The sequence below is a fragment of the Lepidothrix coronata genome, unplaced genomic scaffold (assembly GCF_001604755.1).
Source record: "Lepidothrix coronata isolate B3197 unplaced genomic scaffold, Lepidothrix_coronata-1.0 Scaffold153, whole genome shotgun sequence".
Classification (NCBI taxonomy): domain Eukaryota; kingdom Metazoa; phylum Chordata; class Aves; order Passeriformes; family Pipridae; genus Lepidothrix; species Lepidothrix coronata.
In genome coordinates this window covers 238,660-262,250 of record NW_016690333.1, presented here as the reverse complement: position 1 = coordinate 262,250, position 23,591 = coordinate 238,660, and the positions used below count along the sequence as shown (strand labels likewise).

Below are 23,591 nucleotides of genomic sequence, written 5' to 3'. Positions count from 1 at the left end.
GCACCCAAATAAAGAGCACACAGTGCACACACAGGTCTGTAATGCAGAAATAGTGTCTCCACAGTTCCCACCTTCTAATCCAAACAGAGCAAGGAAGCCCCAGCACAGCACAGGGAAGGGAAGCAGCTGTTCATGGGGTGCCTGAGGCAGGAACAGAGCTGCCATTATTCCTGGCTTTTTGTCCTTCAGCCTTAGCACTGGACTAAGTTATGACAAAGTTTGTTCCCTGGCACAGATTTCTTCCTTCTACTTGCTTGGGGATTTTGCACAGGTGCCTATTAGAAAGCTTCAGAATTTGATTTGTGTTTGGTGATTCAAATACATTGAAGTGATGTGTCTGTAGTGCCCAAACCTGAATAAAGGAGACCTCATTACTCCCACAGTGAAATCCACCAAGGTATTCAAATGTAAAACTAACAACACCAGGTCTTTATATACTTAATATGGGGGTTTTTTTCAAATTATAAAATGCATGGCATATTTATTAAAAACAAGTTTTGAAAAGATCAAAACAAATATGTAAGTGAAGTGCTTCTATTATTTTTTCACTAGTGCAGTCATCTCAATGCACACTGTAAGAACTCTGACCTTTACAATCAACTGTCCATATATTCTCAAATATAGTAACATGTATTGATGATCACATCCCCATGGGCACAAAGTTACTTTATAATGACATGATGCATCCTGTCAATGCAGTTCTGTGTCTGCTGTCCACATTTAAAACCATCAGTGAAGGGTCTGTAATGCACATTTAGACATCTCTGTAATACTGTTATAGAAAAATTGTATATAAACAACCTTGACTCTTTTAAAGTATTAGGATGGATTATTTTTCTGCTAAATTAAAGTAGCTGTTGTAAAACTATATCTCAAGGAGGTAATGCAAACATATATTTATGTAGCAATTCAACAAATAATTCCAGTGCTAATTACTTATTTTCTGTATTTATAGTTAATATGTACAAAAACTACTGGAGGAGTTCTCCAGCTATGACTGTTTTCCTGTAAACTATTTGTGATTGCTCGCTAAACCTATTCATTAAATATTGAGAGGTGATATATAATTAATACAAATGTATTTTTTTCATTAAAATAAGTGAAGCAATCCCCTTGTTACCACTTTGAGAAATACACATGTCATGCACTGTGGCAGAGAATATTTGAAATCTATGCTGTTTTCTATATTAACGTTGCAGTAATTCAATAAATATGCAAAAGAAGCAGTCGTTACCCTTCCCAAATACTCCCTGTCTCTGGCATTTCCTACTTGGTCACTCTGAACAGTCTCATACCACACAGCTATTTAAGATACAGCAAGAGACAGGCAGGTATTAAGTTAAGACAGCCCTGTTTTGTTCCCAGAATCAGGCAAACTCCACCATATTCACACAAATGGCAAGTGCTGTTTTCTCTTTGGGAAAAATCCTCTGTAAGATGTACCATGTATAAAACCCAAATACGGCCCCAGAGCCACAAACAGCACATCAGGAATTCCCTCTTATAACAGTAAAAAAAGTTGGGAGGAGGTTGTCACTTCGTATTTAAAGTCATCCAGCTAAATGCAATCAGAGAATTGGTTGTCTCAATCTCACTCATCTGTTGTAACTGTTCTTCTAACTGCATATTCCTCCCAGCAGGGTTTTTTCTATGAAGTGTCACCTCTTTGTGCAATAGAATTTCTATCTGGGTGGCATCAAGCCTCTACTCTGAGTGTCTAAACACAGGCTGACGATTTGGAGATTTCCTTCAGCGCCTGAAATGTCCAAAAAACTGTCATTTCCAAGACATTGTCTGTACTACAGTACCACTTTGGCTTCTAGGGATTCTTCTTATTTCATATTCAAAAGTCTTGACAGATTACACAATGAAACACTAAGTGGAGAAAACACAGGCATCTGTCCCATGATGGAAATGGAGACCCATCTTCCTGCAGCTGTGAAGTGGTTATATGCACTGAACCACAAGTCAGTAAAACCATACAATAATTGTAGATGTGAGACTAAAAAGAAGGGAGGAATCTTGAATTAAGCATTTACTTGACAAGTGCTTTTTTTCCTGAGTGAAGCAGTAAAAACCTTATCTGTAGATCTAGAATATTTTTCCACTGAGGTTTGGGATACTCCCTCCCCAAACTCAGAGTCTGGGTGAATTCCATGGATGCACATACCTCATTTTTAAATGCTGCCATCTCAGCGTGCAGTTTCTCAGGTCTGTAATATGCTGAGCCACCACGGACTGCAAATCTGACATCTGTCTGTTTTCCACCCCTGTTCATGACACTGAAGACAATGACATCACTCAGCTTAGCAGGCAACATTTTTGCAAGTAACTCCTTGAACTCTCCATGTCTCGTTTTGCCGTGTTCATCTCTCCTTATGAACTCCTCTGCTGTCACATCTGAGTTTGGGATTCAAAAAACAGATAAACATGAGATACTGGGAGATCACAGGCCAATTTCTCAATTTTTTGTATTTAACAACATGGAAACAGACCAGAAAGTGCCCTGCAGTGATTAGTAAATCAAGTATTGATATAACAATACCTAAACCACATAATCATTCAGTTAGAGGAGGAGCTATCTAAACTCTCACCAGCAAATAAAACCAACCTGACAGACGCACAGTGGCTGAGTTTTGTATGGCTTCATTTTCCAGCTCTCTGACATGGATTTGTACTGTAGATATAACATCAGGACAAACTCCATCAGAAACTCTAACCTTTAAGTTGTATATTCCCTGAGGAGTATTATCCACCATCAGCAAAGACCCGGTCCTCTGATTTAATCTGAAAGAACTAGACAGAAACCTTTAATTAGGAAACCTTATTAAATCAAAACTGAGCACTTACTTTATTCATTAACACGATTCAGAAGGCCTTAAATGTTACTGTGAAGGTTACAGGATCAAAAGTGATGGGAATTAGCCAACGACCTCAGAAAAGCACCAGAAACACCTTAGTTCAGAAATGACAATTTGCAGAGCTTATAAAAAGATGTTTGTGCCACTCAGATTTTCCCAAATTTCACTAAAATCAGTGTGCAGTTGAACCAGGGTTTCATAGTCACCATGAGCTCAGGTAAGAAACAAAAGTGACAAACCACATAAATCATTCCAGATTATCACATCTCTGTCTGGAACAGGTCTGTCTGAAACCTCTGACAGCACCTTCACTTCACACCTCAAAGGGCCAGTAATCTGCAAGTATGGAAATATTCCAATATTATGGAACGGTAACCTCTGAACAGGGAAACAGGCCCAGGGGCTGCTGATGGATAGAAAACCAGTCTTTAATTTTGGGCTACATAAAGCTTTTAAATTTTTAGTCACAGCACAGACAAAAAATTCACATTCACTTTCACATCCATTTCTTCCCTTTCAAACAGCATTCAGTCCTGCAATCACCCACCTCGCCTTGTGATATGAACAAATAATGTCTAAGTAGGAATTAAGAGTCCAATTCAACATTTCAATTAACAGAAAAAACTCCACTAATCTGAGTTATGGTTTTCACATGCAATTGTAAATTTAGACATCAAAGGAGATCACCAAATTCCCTTCCACTCTGGATGAAATTATTCCATTCTCTACTTTTAAATTTGGGATTTGTATTCCATCAAGTCTCATATCTGAGAGCAAGCATTAGAAACTCTGCCTATTTTTAAACTGGATCTTACAGAACGCACATTTTAAAATAAATTAACAGTGACATCTGACTAAAAATCAACATCCTGGTATGATCCTGCATTCTCTTGGAAAAAATATTTTATGCATTACTTTTCTTAATACTTTGCTACCCAAAGGAAAAAGAAAAAGAGCATTGAGAAGGTACATCCCTTAATACACTCAATAACCCTGGCTTTATGCAATCCTGAAGCACAGAGGAATACATGGTAAAATAATTACAGAAGCATAAATATTACTCATTTTGACAGAAATACAATCCTCACTTGAGCAGTTTTCCTTCAGAGAGAAATGTTTTATTGTCCCAGTCATCTTGATCTGGTGCAAACACTTCCCCAAGCACTGTTGTTGACCATTTTCCTGGTGAGATAAATTAGAATAAATCTGCATTTAATTTTTGCTTTTCAGTGCATTTTATGTTCTGCCACATTCATTACTGCATTTATTATTTATTTATTATTTTCAGATTGGTGATAGTTATGATCCAAGATTCTTAAAACAACGCACAGCCTGTCATATGATTTCTGCCAGTTCTGGAAATGTGAATACACTACAGATGTCACATGAAAGAAAAGCTGAAAACAGCACAAAACAACAACAGAATAACACATAAATACAGCTCTCTGTGAAATTCTAAGACAGAAAAAAAAAATCACCACATCAGGAGTTAATCCCCAAATGTTTCACTGCTTGTCTATTATTTTAAACAGCACACAAGTGGAATAGAGCAAAAGAAGGAGAGATCTTGTGGGGTGCAGCGGGGAGAGAAGGACATGACTGAGAAAAGGTAATGGGCAAAAAGCCACCAAGCTGGGCCAGGACTTGGTCCTTTTTTCAAGCCCCTATGGGCTGCCACAGGAGTGCAACATCCAAGCAGCTCTTCTAAAACAAAAGAGCAACTCCAGGGTTGGAGACCTCTGAATTCAACAGCCAAGATTCAGCAACATGGGAAATTTTTAAGGTTCAAATCAGGACCCAAACCACCCTAGAAACTTCATTCTCTCATTTCTGCAGTACGACCTGGTCACATCTTTTTCTAATTTAGGTGTACTGAATCCAGCAAATGTTACTCATTGCAACGTACCTTCCGTACATTCATCTTCTCTAATATTTATCAGAAATTCTACTACTGCAATGGCAACTGAGATATGGTCAAGTTTATCTAGAATGGACTAACTGGGGAAAGGTGTAATAAACTACCAGAACTAGTGTGAGGTGAAGTTTTATAGGTAAACTTCAGGAAAAACACAGTAATAGAAATTTAAGACAAATGTTAGAAAATATTATTAAATTGTTCATCTTCTGTCACATACTTTCTGAATCATGTGTGCACACAAAAAACTCTGTGTAGGTGAAAACTCATGAATGGAAAACAGATTTTACTGGTTTATAAAAATACTACAACTGCAATGTATCCATGTTTACAGCTAACAGTTTTTTGGTAGATAATCTTTTAGAAACTAGGGTCTGAGCTTAACGTAGTTTATTTATTCCACTTTATTTAGTAGTTCACAGAACTGAAGTCACAGTTTTGAAATACTTAAACCGTTCAAGAGACAGATTACCAGACTGCAAGAGAAAAAATTATGTGTAAAACTCTGCTATATTCATGAACCTGATAGAGCATCCAGAATCTGATATAACATCCAGATAGCACTTACCTTTGTAACTGTACACATAGACTTCCTTATGGCCAGACTCATGGCAGTTGTCATTTTCATCACCAACTGTTATAGTCAGGGTGTTTGTAGAGCTCATAGGTGGAATCCCACTATCTGTGATAACTATTGGCAGATGAAACACCTTCTGCTTTTCTCTGTCAAAGGACCTCAAAGCAGTTACAGTTGCTGTGCTATTTCCATTGTCAGTAAGAGAAAAATCCAAAGTGTTCTGATAATGTGGTGGCAACGAAAACGTGAAGGGTGGCCCATTTTCCTCACTGTCCGGATCAAACGCGTGAAGCAGCTTTGATGTGTGGTTCATATAAACTATTTCAGGCTTCAGTCTATTCTCCCAAACTACAGGCATGTATGGTGCCTCAAACCTTGGCCCATTGTCATTAATATCAAGCAAGTTAATCAAAACTGTAACGCTCCCAGTGCGGGCAGGTGTCCCTTGGTCTGCAGCTTGTATAATTAAAGTGTATTTCTCAATGACTTCACGGTCCAGGGTATTTGCCACAACCACGTGACCATATTGGTCAACCACAAACTGTCTCATAGGATCTGAATCTGATTTTATAGAATATACAATCTTCCCATTCAAATCAGAATCCTTGTCTGTAGCTCTCACTGTGGTTACTGTAGTACCTACAGGCATGTTTTCAAGTAACGGGTTTGTCTGAATGAACGGAGAAAGGAAAGCTGGGCTGTGGTCATTGGAGTCTTCAACCTCAATCAGGCACACTGCAATACTGGAAAAATCCATATCTTCCACCGTGACAGTAAGATTAAACTTTCTTTCACGTGCATTCTCAAAATCCAATTTTTTTTTCAGTCGGATAGTGCCACATTGCCATTCTTTGTCATTCTCAATGTAAAACTTCTGATCTGGGTCTCCCCCAATGATACTGAATGTTAAGTCTGCGTTTTCCCCAATGTCTGCATCTGTAGCACACACCTGCAAAACCTCAGAGTCGATGGCTCTGTTTTCAGGAATTGTTGCCTGCCACATCTTTTTTGTGAACGCAGGTACGTTATCATTGATGTCTGCAACCCAGACAGTGGCAGTGCCAGTTCCTGTTAACCCTCCCCCATCTCTTGCTTCCACAGTAAGGAAATAATTTTCAGTCCTTTCCCTGTCTAGCATTCCCCCTGCAACGTGGATTGTACCGGTATTGGGATTGATATTAAACATGTCAGTACCAAACTCATTTTTCACGTTCTCCGTTATGCTGTAAGTCAGGACAGCATTAAGACCTACGTTTGGATCATCACGATCTACTGCACCCATTTCCATGACTAAAGTGTCCACGGGAGAGTTCTCAAACACATTCCCATTGCAGTCATCGGGCATGCACATGAACATGGGTGCATTGTCATTTATATCCCACACGTTGATAATCACATCAGCAAACCCTGTGAGTCCTCCTCCACCTTCATCAGTAGCCAACACAATAAATCTCCACAGCGCTCTCTCCTCCCTGTCCAGCGTCTTGTGTGAGTAAATGCTGCCTGTTTTCTCATCTATTGTGAAAATATCAGCTGCACCATACCCGTGCAACGAGTATCTCAAATCTCCCTCATCCACATCACTGTCAGGATCACTTGCCATGACCTACAAAAGTTTTGAAAAGAAGACATAGAAAGCAAGAAATATGCAATGATTGCATCACATTCTACATGTTGCTACAGTCTAAAGGAGCCCAAGAAAAAGCATATGACATGGTATTAATATGAGTGTGCCAGGGAACAGCAAATTAGGGACAATTCAGTGCTTTGCACTACAACAACAATGTAGATATTCTAGTACTAAAATAATATTATATTTTTCATATGCATAGAGGTAATTTAAATATGCTATTCTGATAGCTACTTTAAAATGCTAATTATTTGCTCTTTAGGATCATAGATGATCCATCTTGTTTCTCCTACTGTCTTTGTAACTGTTTTTTTCTCTAAAAGTCTACTTCTCCTCTTCCAGTGACAAAAAACCTCAGTAAAACTAAACTTCATTAATACATATGTGCTAGATTATTGTCCCATAATTGTCCCACAGTAATCTGTGCACTTTCATTGAAATATCATAGTCTCTGAAACTGAATACACTACCTGAAGTACAAAGACTGGTAACGCATCCAGTTCCTCAATTATACTTCCATAGTATTCATTGATAGAGAAAACTGGAGCCTCATCATTTTTATTCATGACACTGATGATGATAACGGCGTAATCTTCCCATTTCCCATCAGAGGCCAACAAGTGAATCTCATACATTTTTGTTTCTTCATAGTCCAGTGGTTGGGCAATAAAAATGGCTCCTGTTTCTGGATCGACATCAAGGACTCCTCCCGTGTTTCCAGCTGTGATCTGATACCGTAATTTAGCATTTGTTCCTGTCAATTACCAACAGTGTCAGAAAACACACATTTCTGGGAGCAGACTGAAGCATGGCATGTTGAGATGAAGTACAAATCACACAATAGCTGATTTGTGGTATTTATGGTTTTGTGATCTTTTAAAACATGCAGCTATGTCAGATTACTTATCAGCATTTTCAACTCTGGTATGTCTCTAATTATAAAATGTGTCTTTGCCATGACATAATAATTCTGCTTTTACTGTATTAAGAGGACAGAAATAAAGTGCAATATATCCATCATATCAGGTCACCTGTCCAACACTACAGAGCAGATTTACAGACAGCCTAAGTAACAAACTAATAGTTCCTTGAGTAGGTAAATCCTTTTCCAGTACATCTTTGTCACATTTGCCTCAGCCTCCTACAGAGTGGGTGAGCAATCCAGTGCAGTCAGGATTTACTTCTACTTCACAAACATTCTGACAGAACAGTCCTTTGGGACTTGTGCAACAAAAAAAGTAGGGCTTCACCATACAGTGGAGTCAAATGAGTGATGCACCACAGCCAAAAGATGCAAGTCTGTACTGTTCCCTCTCTCATTTATGAGCACTGGCTGTGTACTTACTTTTACATGACCCGTGGCTGAATTTCTGACTGATTTGTGGATAAAACAATATAGCTAAGATTCATCACATGCATTTAGGAAGTCTANAAACTGAAAACTGAAAAAGAGTAAGTGTCTTCAAAATGTATCAACAGAGTAAATACCAGAAGAGAGAATATTTTCAGAAGAAAAAGTAAAAGAACAACTACACTGCCCATAGAGAAAGCAAATGAATCTCACTGAAATCAAGTCTGATTTATTCTAGTTAATATATTGGTACCCAATTTGTAAGAAAATGATATGATCTATAATGAATCTGTATTTTCTGGCACAGAAATTATTCCATATCATCCCACATTAATGCATGTCTCCTGAAATAAGAGATTACACCTCACGGTTCCATTACGAACTGATGTTCATGCCTGATCAGTTCACACTTAAAAGAAGTTTTAAAATCTAGAGGCAAAAAGACATTTCCCTTCCTAACACCACTAAATACGTCTCAGTGTCCTGAAATTAACTCATGAATATTTTAGACACAGCCATGGGGAATCTCAATACTTTACCTTCATCTTCATCGTTAGCACTGACTGTGACAATAGTGGAGCCCACGTCCTGGTCTTCATCCACATTTACTTCGTAGACACTTTGAGCAAAGACAGGCTCGTTGTCATTCACATCACTGATGGAAACACGCACATAGGCCGTGTCTAGAGACACGAGGAACGAGAGATTAAAACCCTCAGCTGTGCCACTTCTGTCAGCTACGATTCCTTAACCTGTCTCGCTGCACATTAAATGAAGACAAATATGCAGACAATACAGAAGCAAACCCTTAGGGTTATGGACCATATATATACCAACATTACTCAAAAGCACTTGGATATCAAATGAATGTCACATCCAATTTGTTTAAACAGATAATACATGAATAATTGATGCCTAATACGGCCGTTGTACAGTTTTTAGTCATAACTTTTTGTCCCGAAGCCACAAAATTTTAAGTTGTTATTTAAACAGGGAGATCAATCAAGAAAGGGATTTTCTATCTTGAACATTTCTACTTCATAACTACTTTTGACTGAATACAGTACCATATGCAGTGCTTTGAGAAACACTTCCACTGCCCAAAGATCTCCATTGTACAGATAACAGGTGCATCTTTACTAGCCAGGAAATTCTCTCTACACTCTAAATATGAAGCTCAAGTTTTCCTTTAATTTCAGAACAAAAAACTTGCTTGATGATCAGATAAAATTTCTCTCCCAGCTGTGACACAACTGTTGCACAAACAGTAAAAAAAAAATCCCGAAACCAAACCAACTGATACTCTTTCACAAGCAGATTTGACAAAAAGGAAAGTAACATTTGATCTTGCATTTCAGAGACCAATCCAGGTAATATCACACTTGTTGCAGACATGTCTCTTACCAGAGTTTGGCTTCCCATGTTTTCCAGGTCTGGCTGATTCAGAGCCATCCACTGACTTGACTTCTAGAAGGTAGGAGCCCTTCTTCTCTCTGTCAAACACCGAGGCCGTGTATATTGAGCCTGTCTGGGAGTCCAAGCGAAAATGGGCATAGTCTCTGCCACTGTCATGTAACAGGGAGTAAGTTATCTAAAGGATTAAACAGAAGTTGTTAATCTATGGAAAGTTTACGGCTAAATAATTATTCAGGGAGAGGAAGAACAGTCTTGTGCCTGAGAACTCGATCAGGGCCAAGAAAGCCTGGTAAAACTGCATCTTGAGCAACCTGAAGTCAATTAACTTCCTTGCATGTTGACTGGTGATCTGTAAAGGAAATGAATCTGTCTTATCTAATCAATTCCCAAGTTGACTAGTACATGTCTGCACAGTGCTTGTGCAACAGCACTCAAACTCAGCTAAAGATCCCAAGTACTAATATAATAGCCCAGGTGAGCTGGATTTGAACTTGTTCGGTAATGTGGATCATGTTCCAGTCTCTATTTTATATATATATATATATATTTATATATTTGTATTTTTGTGATTGCCCTCAGCTTGCACTCTTGTTCTAAGGATATACCCACTTTCAATTTTTTAAATCAGCAAGGAATATCTCCACTTCGGGTGTTAACTTGCCATATTTTGTAAGGATTCAGTTTGCAATACCTCCAGTGATTTACAACTCCTAGAAGCTTTTAACATGGTTTTTCTTCCATTAGTTTATCCAATCTCATTTTAGGCCTATGTAGACCTTCCAAAACAGAGCATTCTATAGCAAGTACTTCACCTAAACTCCAGGTTGTATAAATATTTCCTATTTGTTTTCTGTCTCACACATACTAGTTTCAGTTTCATTTTTCACATGGCAACACAGAGAAGCTTGTAATAAACTACTTTATTTCATTTTACATTTCCCTATTAGTCCTCCCTTTTCTAGGCTGAAGACTCCCAGACTATTTAGCCATTGCTCATACAGAAGTTATTCTCCACCCCTCATCAAGGAAGATGTAGGTCCCCCTCCTTACCTCCCCATTCTGACCAAGGTCAAGGTCGGTAGCAGACACCTGAATGACAAATGTCCCAACATCAGCTCCCTCTGTTACTGAGGCTTCATAGATGGATGAAGTGAAGAATGGGACATTGTCATTGACATCTGAAACATCAAAAGAGCACAGACAGAGAAAACTATAAACCATTAAAGAAAAAAATGTGCACGATTCTGGTGTAACATCCCTGAAGGGCTGACACACCTGTGACATTAATATAGACCGTGGTAAACGCTGCCAGAGGAACTGCAGCAACGTTCTGCGCTCGAACCCTCAGCAGAAAGCTCTTTGTTGTTTCATAGTCCAGGGGCTCAGCTACCAGGACTGAAGCAGAACCATCATGTCTGTTTGGAGTCAGGTAGAAGCGAACCGGCATGTTGGTCTCCGGAACAAGTCCCTCCTCCAGGTTGTAAGTCACACGGGGATCACCAAGGGGAGAAGTTGCTTTGATTGTCTGCACAGTTCAAAAAGTGTGTGTAATCAACACTTCTGCAAGTACAGCAACATCTCCCAAAGCTTTTGTGTTTTGACTCTCCCAGGTACTCAGCTACAAAACACAAAACTGTTATAAAAGCTCACATTTAAACAAATAAAAAACATTCACTTACTCTAAAGCCTTAGAGCTACAGACAGACAAACAACTCTGTCCACTCTTACCAAAACTGAGGCATCTCGTGTAATATTCTCTGGAATAACAACTTCATAGCTGTCTCTTTCCCACTGTGGAGGCTGGTTTTTTGCACTGGTAACAGTTACAGCAAGTTCAACTTTAGTGCTCCTATTGCCTCCATCTGTAGCAATAACTTCTCGAATTATAGATGATCTCTGAACAGTAAAAAAGGTTTCATTACAGAAGGTTTTGAACAGGGCTCCAAAATAAACTGATATATAAAATTAAAGGCACACTTAAACCTACACAGAAAAAAAATATCTGCAATTGAACTCAAAATACTAAATAGGTGTAAAGTTGATGAAAATTCTGCTATTTGCTTTACTGAAGATTGCTGGAATATTTTGATATGTGTCTCAGTACACCTTAGTACATTTCACACAAACTCTAAACAGAACCAAAATAGCCCACTTTGTGAAGTCCCTGAGTTCCCTTAGCTTACCTATAAAAAGTTTTTATTAGGTCTACAGGGTTCTTAGATTCACTAAAGAAAACATACTAAAAGGACATATCTTCACCAAACTGTGTGTCAGTAACTCAGAAGTTAAATTTCAGTATTAAAAATATCTGTTAGGTATTTAAAAACTGGCATCTACAATAACATTTTCATTTTAACAAAAATTACTTTAGAACTCTGAAAATCTCAAACTGTTTGTGTAGATGTTTAGAAATGGTCAAACTGATCAATCTTTCGTGCAACAATTTTATTCATTATGCCTTCATCTTCCTGAGGCATAGCTACACTTAGTCCACCACAACTAACACAAATCAAGTAGGGAATCTGTATCAGGACCAAAATTTCACACTCAGGTTTGTGTCTTAACTCATTGCCTGTTAACACGGTGAAGTCCTACACTTGGGTTCCTGCTCCCCTCCAATTAGCCCTCCAATTAGCATGTCAAAGTTAGGGAAATGGGAATAGCAGACCCTCAGAGACAGTGCTGCTTTCCAGCTGAAAGCAAGGTTTGCTTATATGCAATTTACAGTCAATGAACTCATGAGCTAAAAGCCTTAGACTCGAGTTTAATTTAAACACAGTGTATTGATCCTTCAGTATGACGGGGCAACACGAACTCATGGCCTCAGTCCCTCCCGGGATACACTGAGATAATCAGCTCAGAAAGGAAAGCAAGCACCACACCTGAGATATGGGTTGGTTCACAAACACCCAGCCTGTAGTAGGATTAATCTGAAAGTAATTTGGTTCTTCACTTGCTATGGAATATGTGATGGCAGCATTTGAGCTGTAGTCATCGTCCCGGGCTGCAACACGCAGGAAGCTGGTCCCAACTCTTGTGTCCTCTCTTAAGAAATCTAATGTAAGGAAAGGATATTTCAAACACATCATTCATTCACTGAAGTACCATGGACATCTCATTTAGCCATGAAGAAATACTAAAGTAATAATGTATGGAAGCTATAACTTGATCTTCCTTGGAACAATGGCCATACACATTGCACTGAGTATTTTAAAGGGCTGCTATCACTCCAGAGCTGTGGATCACATTTGAACTTCATATTATCACATTCATAACCTGGAATTCTTATTTCTTATAATTTTTAAAATTGTATTTTAATAAAGGACTAATTGCTCTGTATTATACTTAAACTGATTTTTAATTTATTGCATAAAACCAGAAGTAAAGGACCACATTGTCAGAAACTACTTTCTAGGATTTGCATTGTAAAATTAATTGAGAATTGTCAGGCTTCGTTTTTTTAATTAATATTATACATGTCTTGGGGTGCTTCCATAAACAGGAAGGGTTTTTTTGAAGAACCAACAAGGAGAGGTAAAACAACAGACAATGAAGAATTATGAAATTCAAATGGGAAAAGGAAAACTATGCAATCAAAAGTTATGACAGAAATCTACTGGATCTGAAAACCAAGGATACAGTTAATGCCCAGCACTGCACACCCACACTGTTATTACAGGTTCCCCATCCCTGTGCAGTACCAGACACTTGGTATCCTCAGGTAAGGGAAGACTGACATGGCTGTTGCTTCCAGGAATTTTCCCATAAGGAAGGTCTATGAGCCAAGACCATACTTGTTACATCACATTACACAGAGTAACAGTTCTACAACTAATTAAGGTAAGAGCATCCCTGGCTGCAATCACCTAGTTTGTCACATACTCTACCACCAGGAAAAAAACAAAAACCCCAAAATCTGAGACATCAGGCAAGCTCACACTCAGGGCACCGAAACTCTATCCAATGACTCTCAATTACATTCATAGTGGGTGTTTTCAAATCTGGGGTCATTGTCATTTTGGTCCAGGATGACAACATTTATCTGACATATTCCAATGAGTGGTTCCGCTGCCTGATCTGTTGCTGTCACAGTGATGGGATATTCCCTCTGTTTTTCTCGATCAAATACCTGAACAGTTGTCAGAACTCCTGAAAACAAAGTAAATACCAGACAGTTAAAATATTAGGCATTTGAAAATAGTCTACATGTAGATGTTTTCTGGTCTGTCAACACACCGAGATACAAAGCAGAAGTTTAAATAGACCTGTAACACGAACTTTGGGTTCAAGGATCCAGTGACAAGATTTCACAATTTCAGCAGCTGACACTGTACTGCTCAGGCAGATACAAACTTCAGTTACACTTACATTTACACACAACTGGACTTAAATTTAGAAAATGCAGATAAGAACCAAACTAACTTTAAGAGAATGAGTTTATTAAAGAAATATTTCTTTTGAAGAGCAGTAAGTGCAGGGCAGAGGAATGTTTCATGCCTTCCATCCTCCAAAAGTTCAGCCTGAACTTATTTTCAACCTTGCAAGACTAAATTCCTTTGCTGTTTGTAAGACTACTGTCACTTGGATAAATCATTTATATGCCACTAGCAATGTTGCAAGATAATGTTTGGGGTTTTTTTAAATCCAGTTACAAAAACACACAAGTTACTTCACAGAGCAGAATTTTCACATTTCAGGGAAAACATCAGTTTTAGTTCAGTAGTGGACACGTATGAAACTTAGTTTCATGGAATACTTGTTCATGCAGTTAATACAGTTTATATTTTGTCTGCTGTCAAAAAAACTAAGCATGAAGTCTGATTTTATTTAAGCCTTTTTTCCACCAGTGTTACAAAGTGGTTTCTAAATGTTCTGACATTTTTTTACCTGTGTCAGGATGAATAGTAAAGGCTGGTAGGACACCATCTCTGTGCATCAAGCCATATTTCACTATACCATTGGCTCCTTCATCAGCATCAGTGGCTTCAACCTGCAGTACAACCGTCCCTGAAGGCTGGTTTTCCAAGACAGAAGCATGTTCCCGATAATACTGGCACTAAGACAGGAGAGAAAATAAAAAAAACAACAGAAAAATCAAGGACTTACCATGCAATTACTAGAAAAAAAATATAACAGAGGAGGAAAAAAAGGAAAAACAATTCAGCAACACTTCCATTCCCATCCATTGGTGTTAATGTTTTATCTGTACCATCATTAATTTACAGACTTCACCTGCTATTTTTTGGTTATATGAACCACACATAACATGAGGCCACTGAGCATCTCCAACAAATGAAAATATTTGGAGAAAAAGCTGCAGTTACTTCCAAATGCAAATATTTTTCTAAATTAGCAGAAGTCTAATAAAAAAAGAGGGCATACACTTGCCCAAACTGCAGACTTGCTTTGGTCAGAAAGGGATTTCTACACAAAATAACTTGGTCAAGGAGAGGTTACTGACAATTTCCAAGACTGACATGAATAGTTGCTGACTTTTCAAAATATGCAACATTGTCCATCAACATTTGAGCCATCAGCATCAGACCTAAAATTTTTAGACAACAGATCTTTAATATGAATTAGCATTCTGAAAACAAATGTCAGCATTTATTTTTTACAGTACTTTACTATTTAAGCTAAAACACTCAATCTTCTCTCATCAGTTCCAGACCACGAAAGGAAGCCTATGTAATTTGGAGAGGTATTTTGGAATATTCTGAAACAGGTCCACTGCATAGACAGCCATCCCTATTGATTCCTGCTCACATGTCATATGGAAACTCCAGAAGTGCATCACAGCCTCATGTTCTGGAATGCCAGAGATGAGGTGTGGTTCAGGGAGCACAGCGCTCACAGAGCAGGACACAAGAGGAGGACAAATCCTGCTGGTCTTTGGGAGGGGTGGAAAAGATGGAGAAGACAGAGGCATCAGGACTCAAAAGGAGAGGGAAGCAGAGCACCCCGACCCCCGAGCAGCTCATCTGCTGCACACTTGCAGTGACAACACAGTGCTAAATAAACATTTACACACAGTACAACACAAATGAATGAGCCTCAAATATTTACCTTTTGAAAGACAGGTTTGTTATTGTTGACATCATCAATTTTCACAACAACCTGGGCTGTACTTGTAAGGGGATGGGGCCCTCCAGAGGCATTATCATCAGTAGCTGTGACATTAAGCACATATTCTGTCCCCTGCAGCTTAGGAAACGGGCTTGAACGAAGTCTAACTAGCCCTGTAAAAACAACAGGTTGTGGGGTTTTTTTCCACATTAACCAATTACCATTATTATTCTCACCAGTAAGAATAACAACAAACCATTCTGGTTTGCCTATTCACCAATAAACCATAAGGCTGCTGCAGTTTAATTTAACTATGGTGTTTTTACTGCAGTCTGATATTAAAACAAAATTAAGACATCACAACAGGTTTGTCTGCAGGTATGGCTACAGAGCTAAATGAGACAATAGCTACACCTCAGCTGACCTGCACAGAACAGCTTTCATCTACCTGCTGCAGAAAAAATGGAAAATAAAACAAACAAACAAAAAAAAAGACAGAAGCATTGTGGTAGACTTGTGTTTCACCTGCACCTGCCCCATCAGTGAGCCTGGCTCTGCTGCTGTATCATTACTGCAATGAAACACGTGCCACAGCCTCCTGCTGCAGCTGCCACCCACAGCTCAACTGAAACTACTTCAACTTTGCCTTCCTGCAGCACAGCCACAGCAGCATTTGCTTGTAGAGAGGCACAGCCTCAGAAACCTCTGTTTTGCTACTCTGATAATTCCCTCAAATGTTACACCCTGCTGGGTGGGATGTAAAGGCACCGTCAGGGAAAGACGTGCTACAAAAACAGAGACCATGCAGTGAGGAGCTGTCGTGCTTTTGCTCCATCATCCATCCATCACTTCTGCTATTCATCAGGAATAACAGTAATTGCCATTACAACAGAGGATTGTCACAGCATCAGTGTCACTCAATTTGCTTGCAGATGTATTGTTTTAGCTGCAGCACTTATCTTTGACACATCTCCACTTTACCTTCACATTTCTGCCAAGGGGGTACAGACAATTCCCCTGACATCATCCCTGAAAAGGAACTGCTGCAAATCACTGTATAAACCTTTAATAGTTTATTCAGCAACTAAAGCCCAAAAGTGTCTTGGAAAAAATGCTCATGTTCCTAAAATAAAGTTTCAAAGACTATAAAAATAATTTCCAAAAAAGTATAAACATACCTATACATGATTATCTACATTAAAACTATGGAGCTAATCCCAAGAGATGCTATCAGTCAAATGTTAAAATGCTTGGAGCACTTAAAAAAAGGGTTTTCAGAAGTGTCAGATATCTTAATGCTGTGGCAATTAGACACTTTCAAAACCACTGTTCCTCTTCAGGTGACAAAGCATCTTAAGAAATTTAACTCTCAGAACCTGAAACTCTCTTTTTAAGTCAGAAAGGAGCTCACAATAAATTCAGGATTATACTTCAACACTTCCAAGTTACCTGCAGACCATATTTTTGGGAACATTTCAGAATCTACACATTAATATTGCAAAACCATGACTGCATTGAAATTAAAATTTCATGTTAAGTGAACTCCATGAAATAAAGAGAAAGAATAACTTAGGGCAGCTTATGCCTTCCTATATATTCAATGCTTATGCTTTGAAAACTGTAAGTTCAAATTTTGATTGCAGTTCAAAATACAAAGTAGTTTAACTGAAGTTAATTAAGTTAATTCAGTCCTTCAATGGGATTTCAGTTTGTTTGCCTGTTTCAATCTCAAAACATCCTCTTTTGTTTTTTTCAAGCAATCAACAGCAAATCAATCCTATTAATTTAAAGGGATATGCCGACCTACTTGTATGTTGGGTGTTTCTGCAATTTTTTATTTATTTTTTTCCAATGAGAACACCAATATGGTGGGATTTTTTTTTTCCTGTTCATGTTTTAAAAATATGTGACTGCTGAAAAGAAAAAGATGTAAAAAAGTGCTAGTTCAGAACAAATGCCTTAAACTGAAAAGTATTATCCACACACTTTTTTTTCACATGCATGCAGTGTTCTTGGCTAAATAACAATGGTCATGGGAATGATTTTGTCCTTAAATAAAAACTATTTTTCTTAGCTCAGATTTTATATACTTTTGCCTTCACTGAAAAAAAACAATGGTAGTGTCATTCTACCTACAAATGCATCACTTTGTGTCAGTACAACAAAAGTAAACTTGGCTAAGAAGTGTTTGCTCACACGTGTAATCAGGACAGACATAAGCACGGTGGGGGGGAAGCCTCATCTAAAAACCAGAATGTCCAGTTTCCTACATCAAATGCTATTCAGATCCTTGTCTGACATTTTGGGATGTCACACTGTTATCAATAACATTCTTTATTAAGTTACTGTTATTACAGGGAGCTATTAAGCTCCCTGTTATCTATAATAATGTTCTATTAAGCTACAGACTGAAAGCAAACACTGAACAAGTAAAGAGGATCAATCATACAAAACTTTCAGGAAATTATACCTTTTTTTAACATCAAATGAGAGTCTACGCATCCTTCCCCTGCACTTTTCAAAATTAAGCTTCAAAGATAGCATTCAGTTTTATAACAGCTACCTAATTGTGACCAAATCAGCCAAGGGAATGGCTGGAGCTGTGTCAGGGCAGGCTCAGGTTGGATCTCAGGAAAAGGTTCTTCCCCCAGAGGGTGGTTGGGCACTGACCAGGCTCCCCAGGGCAGTGGGCACAGCACCAAGGCTGCCAGAGCTCCGGGAGTGTTTGGACAACGTTCTCAGGGACAGGGTGGGATTGTTGGGGTGTCTGTGCACAGCCAGGAGCTGGACTCTATGATCCTGGTCAGTTCCTTCCAACTCAAGAATATTCTGTGTTTCTGTTCTGTGATTCTGTGAAATTCAAAGTGCATCACAACAGAATCAACATGACTGCAGCAGCAAAGAGCTAATCTATCATTACCTTTCTTAGGGTCAATAACAAAGTTTCCCTTCTGATTCCCAGACACAATCTCATATGTCACACCATCTCCATCAGGGTCAACAGCATTAACTGTAGCAATCAGGGTGTTTGGGCCTGCATCTTCAGAAACAAAACTCCTGTAGCTGTTAAAAAAAAAAAAAAAAAAAGAAAGCAATTTATGAATTTAGACAGGAAATAATGTACAGAGAACTAAGCTTTACAGCATCTACTGATTACCTGTTCAGAGGGCACTGCAGAGATTTGTAATGTACTAATACAACTACACTGGTACAATGCTTCTTTGTTAAGCAGTGAAATAGCAGTATTGATGATCTGTCCAATCACCCATGTCTTTCTGTCATTAACCCCCCCAGGTTTCCACCGCAAATTTCCAGCAGAAACATGGCTTTGAAGCTCAGACTTGTTGAAGACTTGTGCTAACTGCAGAAGTCACTCGGGTTTTTTAATTTAAAAAAATGAGCTTCATGATTCACAGACCCCCAGCAAACATTTGGTAAGTTAAAGCAGTGCTTGTTACAGCACACTTCCTGAGACAAGCCCACAAAATGCTTTCAGTGCAGTCTTTGCCCCAGCATGACTAAGATGAGAATCAAATCTGGAAGATATGTGCATAATGTCACTTTTACAAAAATCTCTTCCCAAGTCCAGACACATCACTGACATTTTAAGCTTTTAAGAGGCATTATCAGCCTAAGCTTAATGCTCTCTGGAGTAGAAAAGCTCCCTGCTTTAGCCAAGTCCCAAATATTTATTATTTTATCTGACTGGATTGAGCATAGGTCAGACTAAGCACACCACAGACCTGTCCACAGCAGATACCCCAAAGCTCAGCTGTAAGAATGAACTACAGCTGCCTGTATCCACCCAAACACGTGCACCACTGGGTTCAGAGTGCTTATGGACCCACTGGCCATACGCTGAGAAGAGCAAAATATTTAAAGAAAATGGATGCAAAGAAAACCTCTCCCTTAGTTTTCGTTGTCGAAATACGTGTGTTTGCAACGAAACCTTCATAGAAACAGTTTCTTTTCTTCCCCCAGTTTTAAATTCAACCAAGTAAGAGAAATAAATTATTCTGCTTTAGCTCAGTCACAACCCTCAAGATACTGTCTTAACTCTGCATCTGGAAAGCAAATGAACAGTAATGCTGATAATTTTTAACGTGAAATACAGGGACAGAAGAGTTCAGAAGAGGTCTCTTAAAAAAGAGAAAGTAAAAACTGACAAAATGAAACAGAGTGGTAGCCTTAAGCATTTCATAACTGAGATAAAGAATAACCGTGACGAAAGAAAGCTCGTGGCAAGGAATCGTGAGTTTATACCGGACTGTAAATCTATTTAAACAAAGGGCTAGAAGGACAACATCATCATCTAGATTTGTATTAGCCTGTCACAGAGCATAACATTAACTGCAAACTAGTCTCTCAACAGCCCTAATCTACGTGTGCTCCCAATGATTCTATTTCATTGAAAACGTCAACAAAGTCGTGCCTGAAATTCACCTCCGGGTTCAAGGTTTTTTTCATAACAGGAAAGACAGAGTAAAATCAAAGCCTAGTTAACCAAAAACTTGAGATAATTTAAATCCCAGGAGCTGAATTCAGTTCCAATGCCAATCTAGACATATGCACAACAGCAGTTTCCCTGCTACTGCACAAAGAACAGAAAAGCTTCTTGAATATGTTTGGTAATTTAAAATAATGCTTATTTTAATCATATTCTTCAGTAAACTTTAAATATTACTTGGCAGGGTTTGGGGGTTTTTTTAAACTGTATTTTCTGCTTCCAATTTGTTAGAGGTGTTTACGGCATCTTTAACAGCATCACTCACTTATGATTAAAATATTAGGAACAGATATAGATAAATATTCATTGTCTCTGAATATTAAAACACATAAATAAATGAAAAATAGGCACCAGCTGAAGAGTGAGAAACTTAACCTGGTTTATTGTTTGAAAATACAGAGACATCTAATAAGAAATTACAAAAGATCAAATTTTCCAAGCTCTACCTCCAAAGCAATGCTCAGAAAAGAAAGGAGGGCACAAGATTTTGAAGACTGAGGTTATCTTTACACACAACAAGCACTGTCAGAAAGCTTTGATGTTTTGTTCAGTTAAACCCCGAGCTTAACATCACTGAAATCTCTGCCTCTGTTTTGTTCTGAGCAACTTCTAAGAGTAGAAGGCTGATGCAGAAGCTGACTGGAAATTCCATTACTAAGTCTTTAACATGAATGCAAGTTTATAGTACTTTTGGCATTGCTTCAGATGTTTGTAAGCCCCAACCATGGAAGAAAAGTGTTTATGGATGCTTTAGAAGGAAAAAAATACATATATATACAGCTTGTAGGGCATAGGACTAAGTGAAATTAAGTGAACTCCACTTACTGGCATTTATCTTGTGTGTTTTATAATTCAGGGGTCATTTAGGATTCTGTCACCTAAGCATTTTTCTTTAACAACTATAAACCAGAGATGCAGATTGCTGACTCTAAGTTTAAATTGCCTAAATAAAAGGCAAAATTCACCATGTTTCTGGATGAGGGCTCAGGGCAACACTGTGTTGCCTGTTTTTTCTGCCTGATTTCCTTTGGTGGTGGAGGGGTCCTCTTGAACTGTATAATCTGAAATTACTGCATCATATCTTTCAGTACACATTGGAAGCAATATAAGCGCAAGATCTGTCAGAAGGGATTGTCCATATACTACCTTTTCTAATTTTTCCTGCTAGTAAGAGAGTCTCAGAGTGAAAACATCATCCCACATTTGTCAGTCCAGCTCTCAGATTTGACTGAACCAAAGCCAGTCACCACCCTGTGATCAGCCTTTCAACCAAAACACAAAACGCAACAGTAAATGACAAAGATAACAAGAGTTTGAGGAATATGTATTTACATTGCCTGGGAAAACTCAGGTGCTTCATCATTCACATTTGAAACATGGATCCTGACGGTTGCTGTCCCAGTCTTTGGCTCTTCCCCTTGATCCACAGCCATAATGATGAACTCATAAAGGTGGTTGGGTCGCTCGTAGTCCAACCGTGTTGCTGGGAAAATGGTGCCGTGAGAAGTGATACCAAAGTCTTGACTCAATGTGTAATAGAGCAATTGGGCATTCTCTTTGGAATCACAGTCAGTGGCTGTCACTATTGAAAGAGAAGAGAAAGACACTGGGTAGATCAAAGTTAGTGAACTGGAATGCTACGTGCTGTAACTACTGCTGTAGCAGGCCTTGCCTTGGCACGTGGTGCTTGAAATCATTTATAAAACTGTGCTCTCCCCTGTGCTTTTTACTGAACTAACCCTTACCTGAAAATAAGTCATTTAAAAATAAACAAAAGTGAAGTCCCCAGCTGAATTCGGCCACTAGATCTTGCCTTTGTCTGGTGGATTTAAAGAGCCCTGTACTATCAAGAACACATTCCCACACAGAAATGCATATTCTCACGTCCACCTGATCCACAGTGCTGACTTCAGATCACTCAAACAGATCTAAACTAAAGACAGAATATTTACACACATTATTCAACTGATGCACCTTATGTGTTTGTCAGATCCTACTCATAGCCTACAAAAATCCATGCTAGAAGTACAGTTACCAGAACAGTAACTAACTACCATTAGTACAGGATAAATCACTAAGCAGAACAGTAGGAGGTTATAAAATCCTGTTTACCATGGAAAAGCAATTTTCCTGTCGTTTAATTTCCTTTTCCCCCTCAAGATTTAGAAAAAGTTTATGTGACGGTTAAAGACTAATACAAGGCCCTTGTACAACTGCTGAGTTGACAAAAAATTGCTTTATTGCCCCATTTTACAGAGCACCATCACTTAAAGCTTAAGTTATTGGTTCCACTGGGCAGAAGCAAAGTCTTTTTGTCAAGCATGCAAACAAAACCTCATATAGAACAGTTAAACTGTATATGAAGCTTTTAATGCAAGAGAGCAGAATTCCTACATTAAGCCCACAAAGGACTCTCAGAGATGGGCAGAGAAGTGTCCATAATGAGCTGAAGTGTCCATAATTTCTGATCCAACATCACTTCCTTCCTCCAAGAAATGTAGTAAGATTGCTACTATGAGCCTGCTGCTACAATACCAACCACAACTGAAGTTCTGTTACTTCAAAATCCTACAGAGAAGATCTCTTTCCTTTGTCTCCCCCTCCCCCAAAATTATTTGGGCTGTGGCAGTAGTAAATAACTCTGACAGAATTCTACAAGGTGCCACTTGCCTTCAGAGAGCTGCAACCACCCATGCTGGGACAGGAAATTTTGGCCTCTGAACTGAATTCTAACTAGTGGGAGGAAAAAAAACATACACTCAATGTAACAAATGGTTTCAGGAGTACTGACCTTGCAGAAGTGCAGTCGTCATAGGAACTGTTTCAGGAACACCAACTTTGCTGTAAATCGACTGATGAAATTCAGGGGCACAATCATTCACATCTGTGATTACAACCAAAACCTTAATGGAGAAGAGGGGAATGTTAAACAGCAAAGTGAATCAAGGGAACAGGTTCAGTAGTCTAGACATATCACGTAAAAGAATTTCCCAAAAACATCCTTGAGGTCTTCAGCAGCTACAGCACATAGGATAAACCATTTTTCTTAGATTGCTCTTTTCCTGCAGAGATATTACATTCCAAGATACTAGGAATTGCCAAGTCCCAGACCCTGCAGCAATGTTTTCCACTCACCCTTCATCTCCATTGGCTATTCCCGACTACTAATTTAAAGGAAAATGGACCATCTGCTTGCCAAGCACCCTTCTTCCGTTATCTTATCTTACAACACTTCTGTGATTTGTAACACTAAAAGCTCTACTGCCAA

General features: G+C 38.7%; 1 protein-coding gene across 1 annotated transcript in view; it reads right to left on the bottom strand.

Annotated features, from left to right (window-relative positions):
• Positions 1-23,591, bottom strand: part of LOC108504139 (neural-cadherin-like) — a 62,082-nt gene that overhangs the window by 16,726 nt on the left and 21,765 nt on the right. The window contains exons 6-22 of the mRNA XM_017828785.1: positions 23,115-23,226; positions 21,656-21,905; positions 18,737-18,879; positions 15,817-15,989; positions 14,638-14,806; positions 13,729-13,899; positions 12,633-12,805; positions 11,479-11,646; positions 11,026-11,275; positions 10,801-10,928; positions 9,739-9,925; positions 8,874-9,017; positions 7,454-7,737; positions 5,345-6,959; positions 3,950-4,043; positions 2,612-2,796; positions 2,171-2,400 (exon numbers count right to left, since the gene is read on the bottom strand). Coding sequence (XP_017684274.1) covers positions 2,171-2,400; positions 2,612-2,796; positions 3,950-4,043; positions 5,345-6,959; positions 7,454-7,737; positions 8,874-9,017; positions 9,739-9,925; positions 10,801-10,928; positions 11,026-11,275; positions 11,479-11,646; positions 12,633-12,805; positions 13,729-13,899; positions 14,638-14,806; positions 15,817-15,989; positions 18,737-18,879; positions 21,656-21,905; positions 23,115-23,226 — 4,476 coding nt within the window. The remainder of the gene's footprint in view (positions 1-2,170; positions 2,401-2,611; positions 2,797-3,949; positions 4,044-5,344; positions 6,960-7,453; positions 7,738-8,873; positions 9,018-9,738; positions 9,926-10,800; positions 10,929-11,025; positions 11,276-11,478; positions 11,647-12,632; positions 12,806-13,728; positions 13,900-14,637; positions 14,807-15,816; positions 15,990-18,736; positions 18,880-21,655; positions 21,906-23,114; positions 23,227-23,591) is intronic.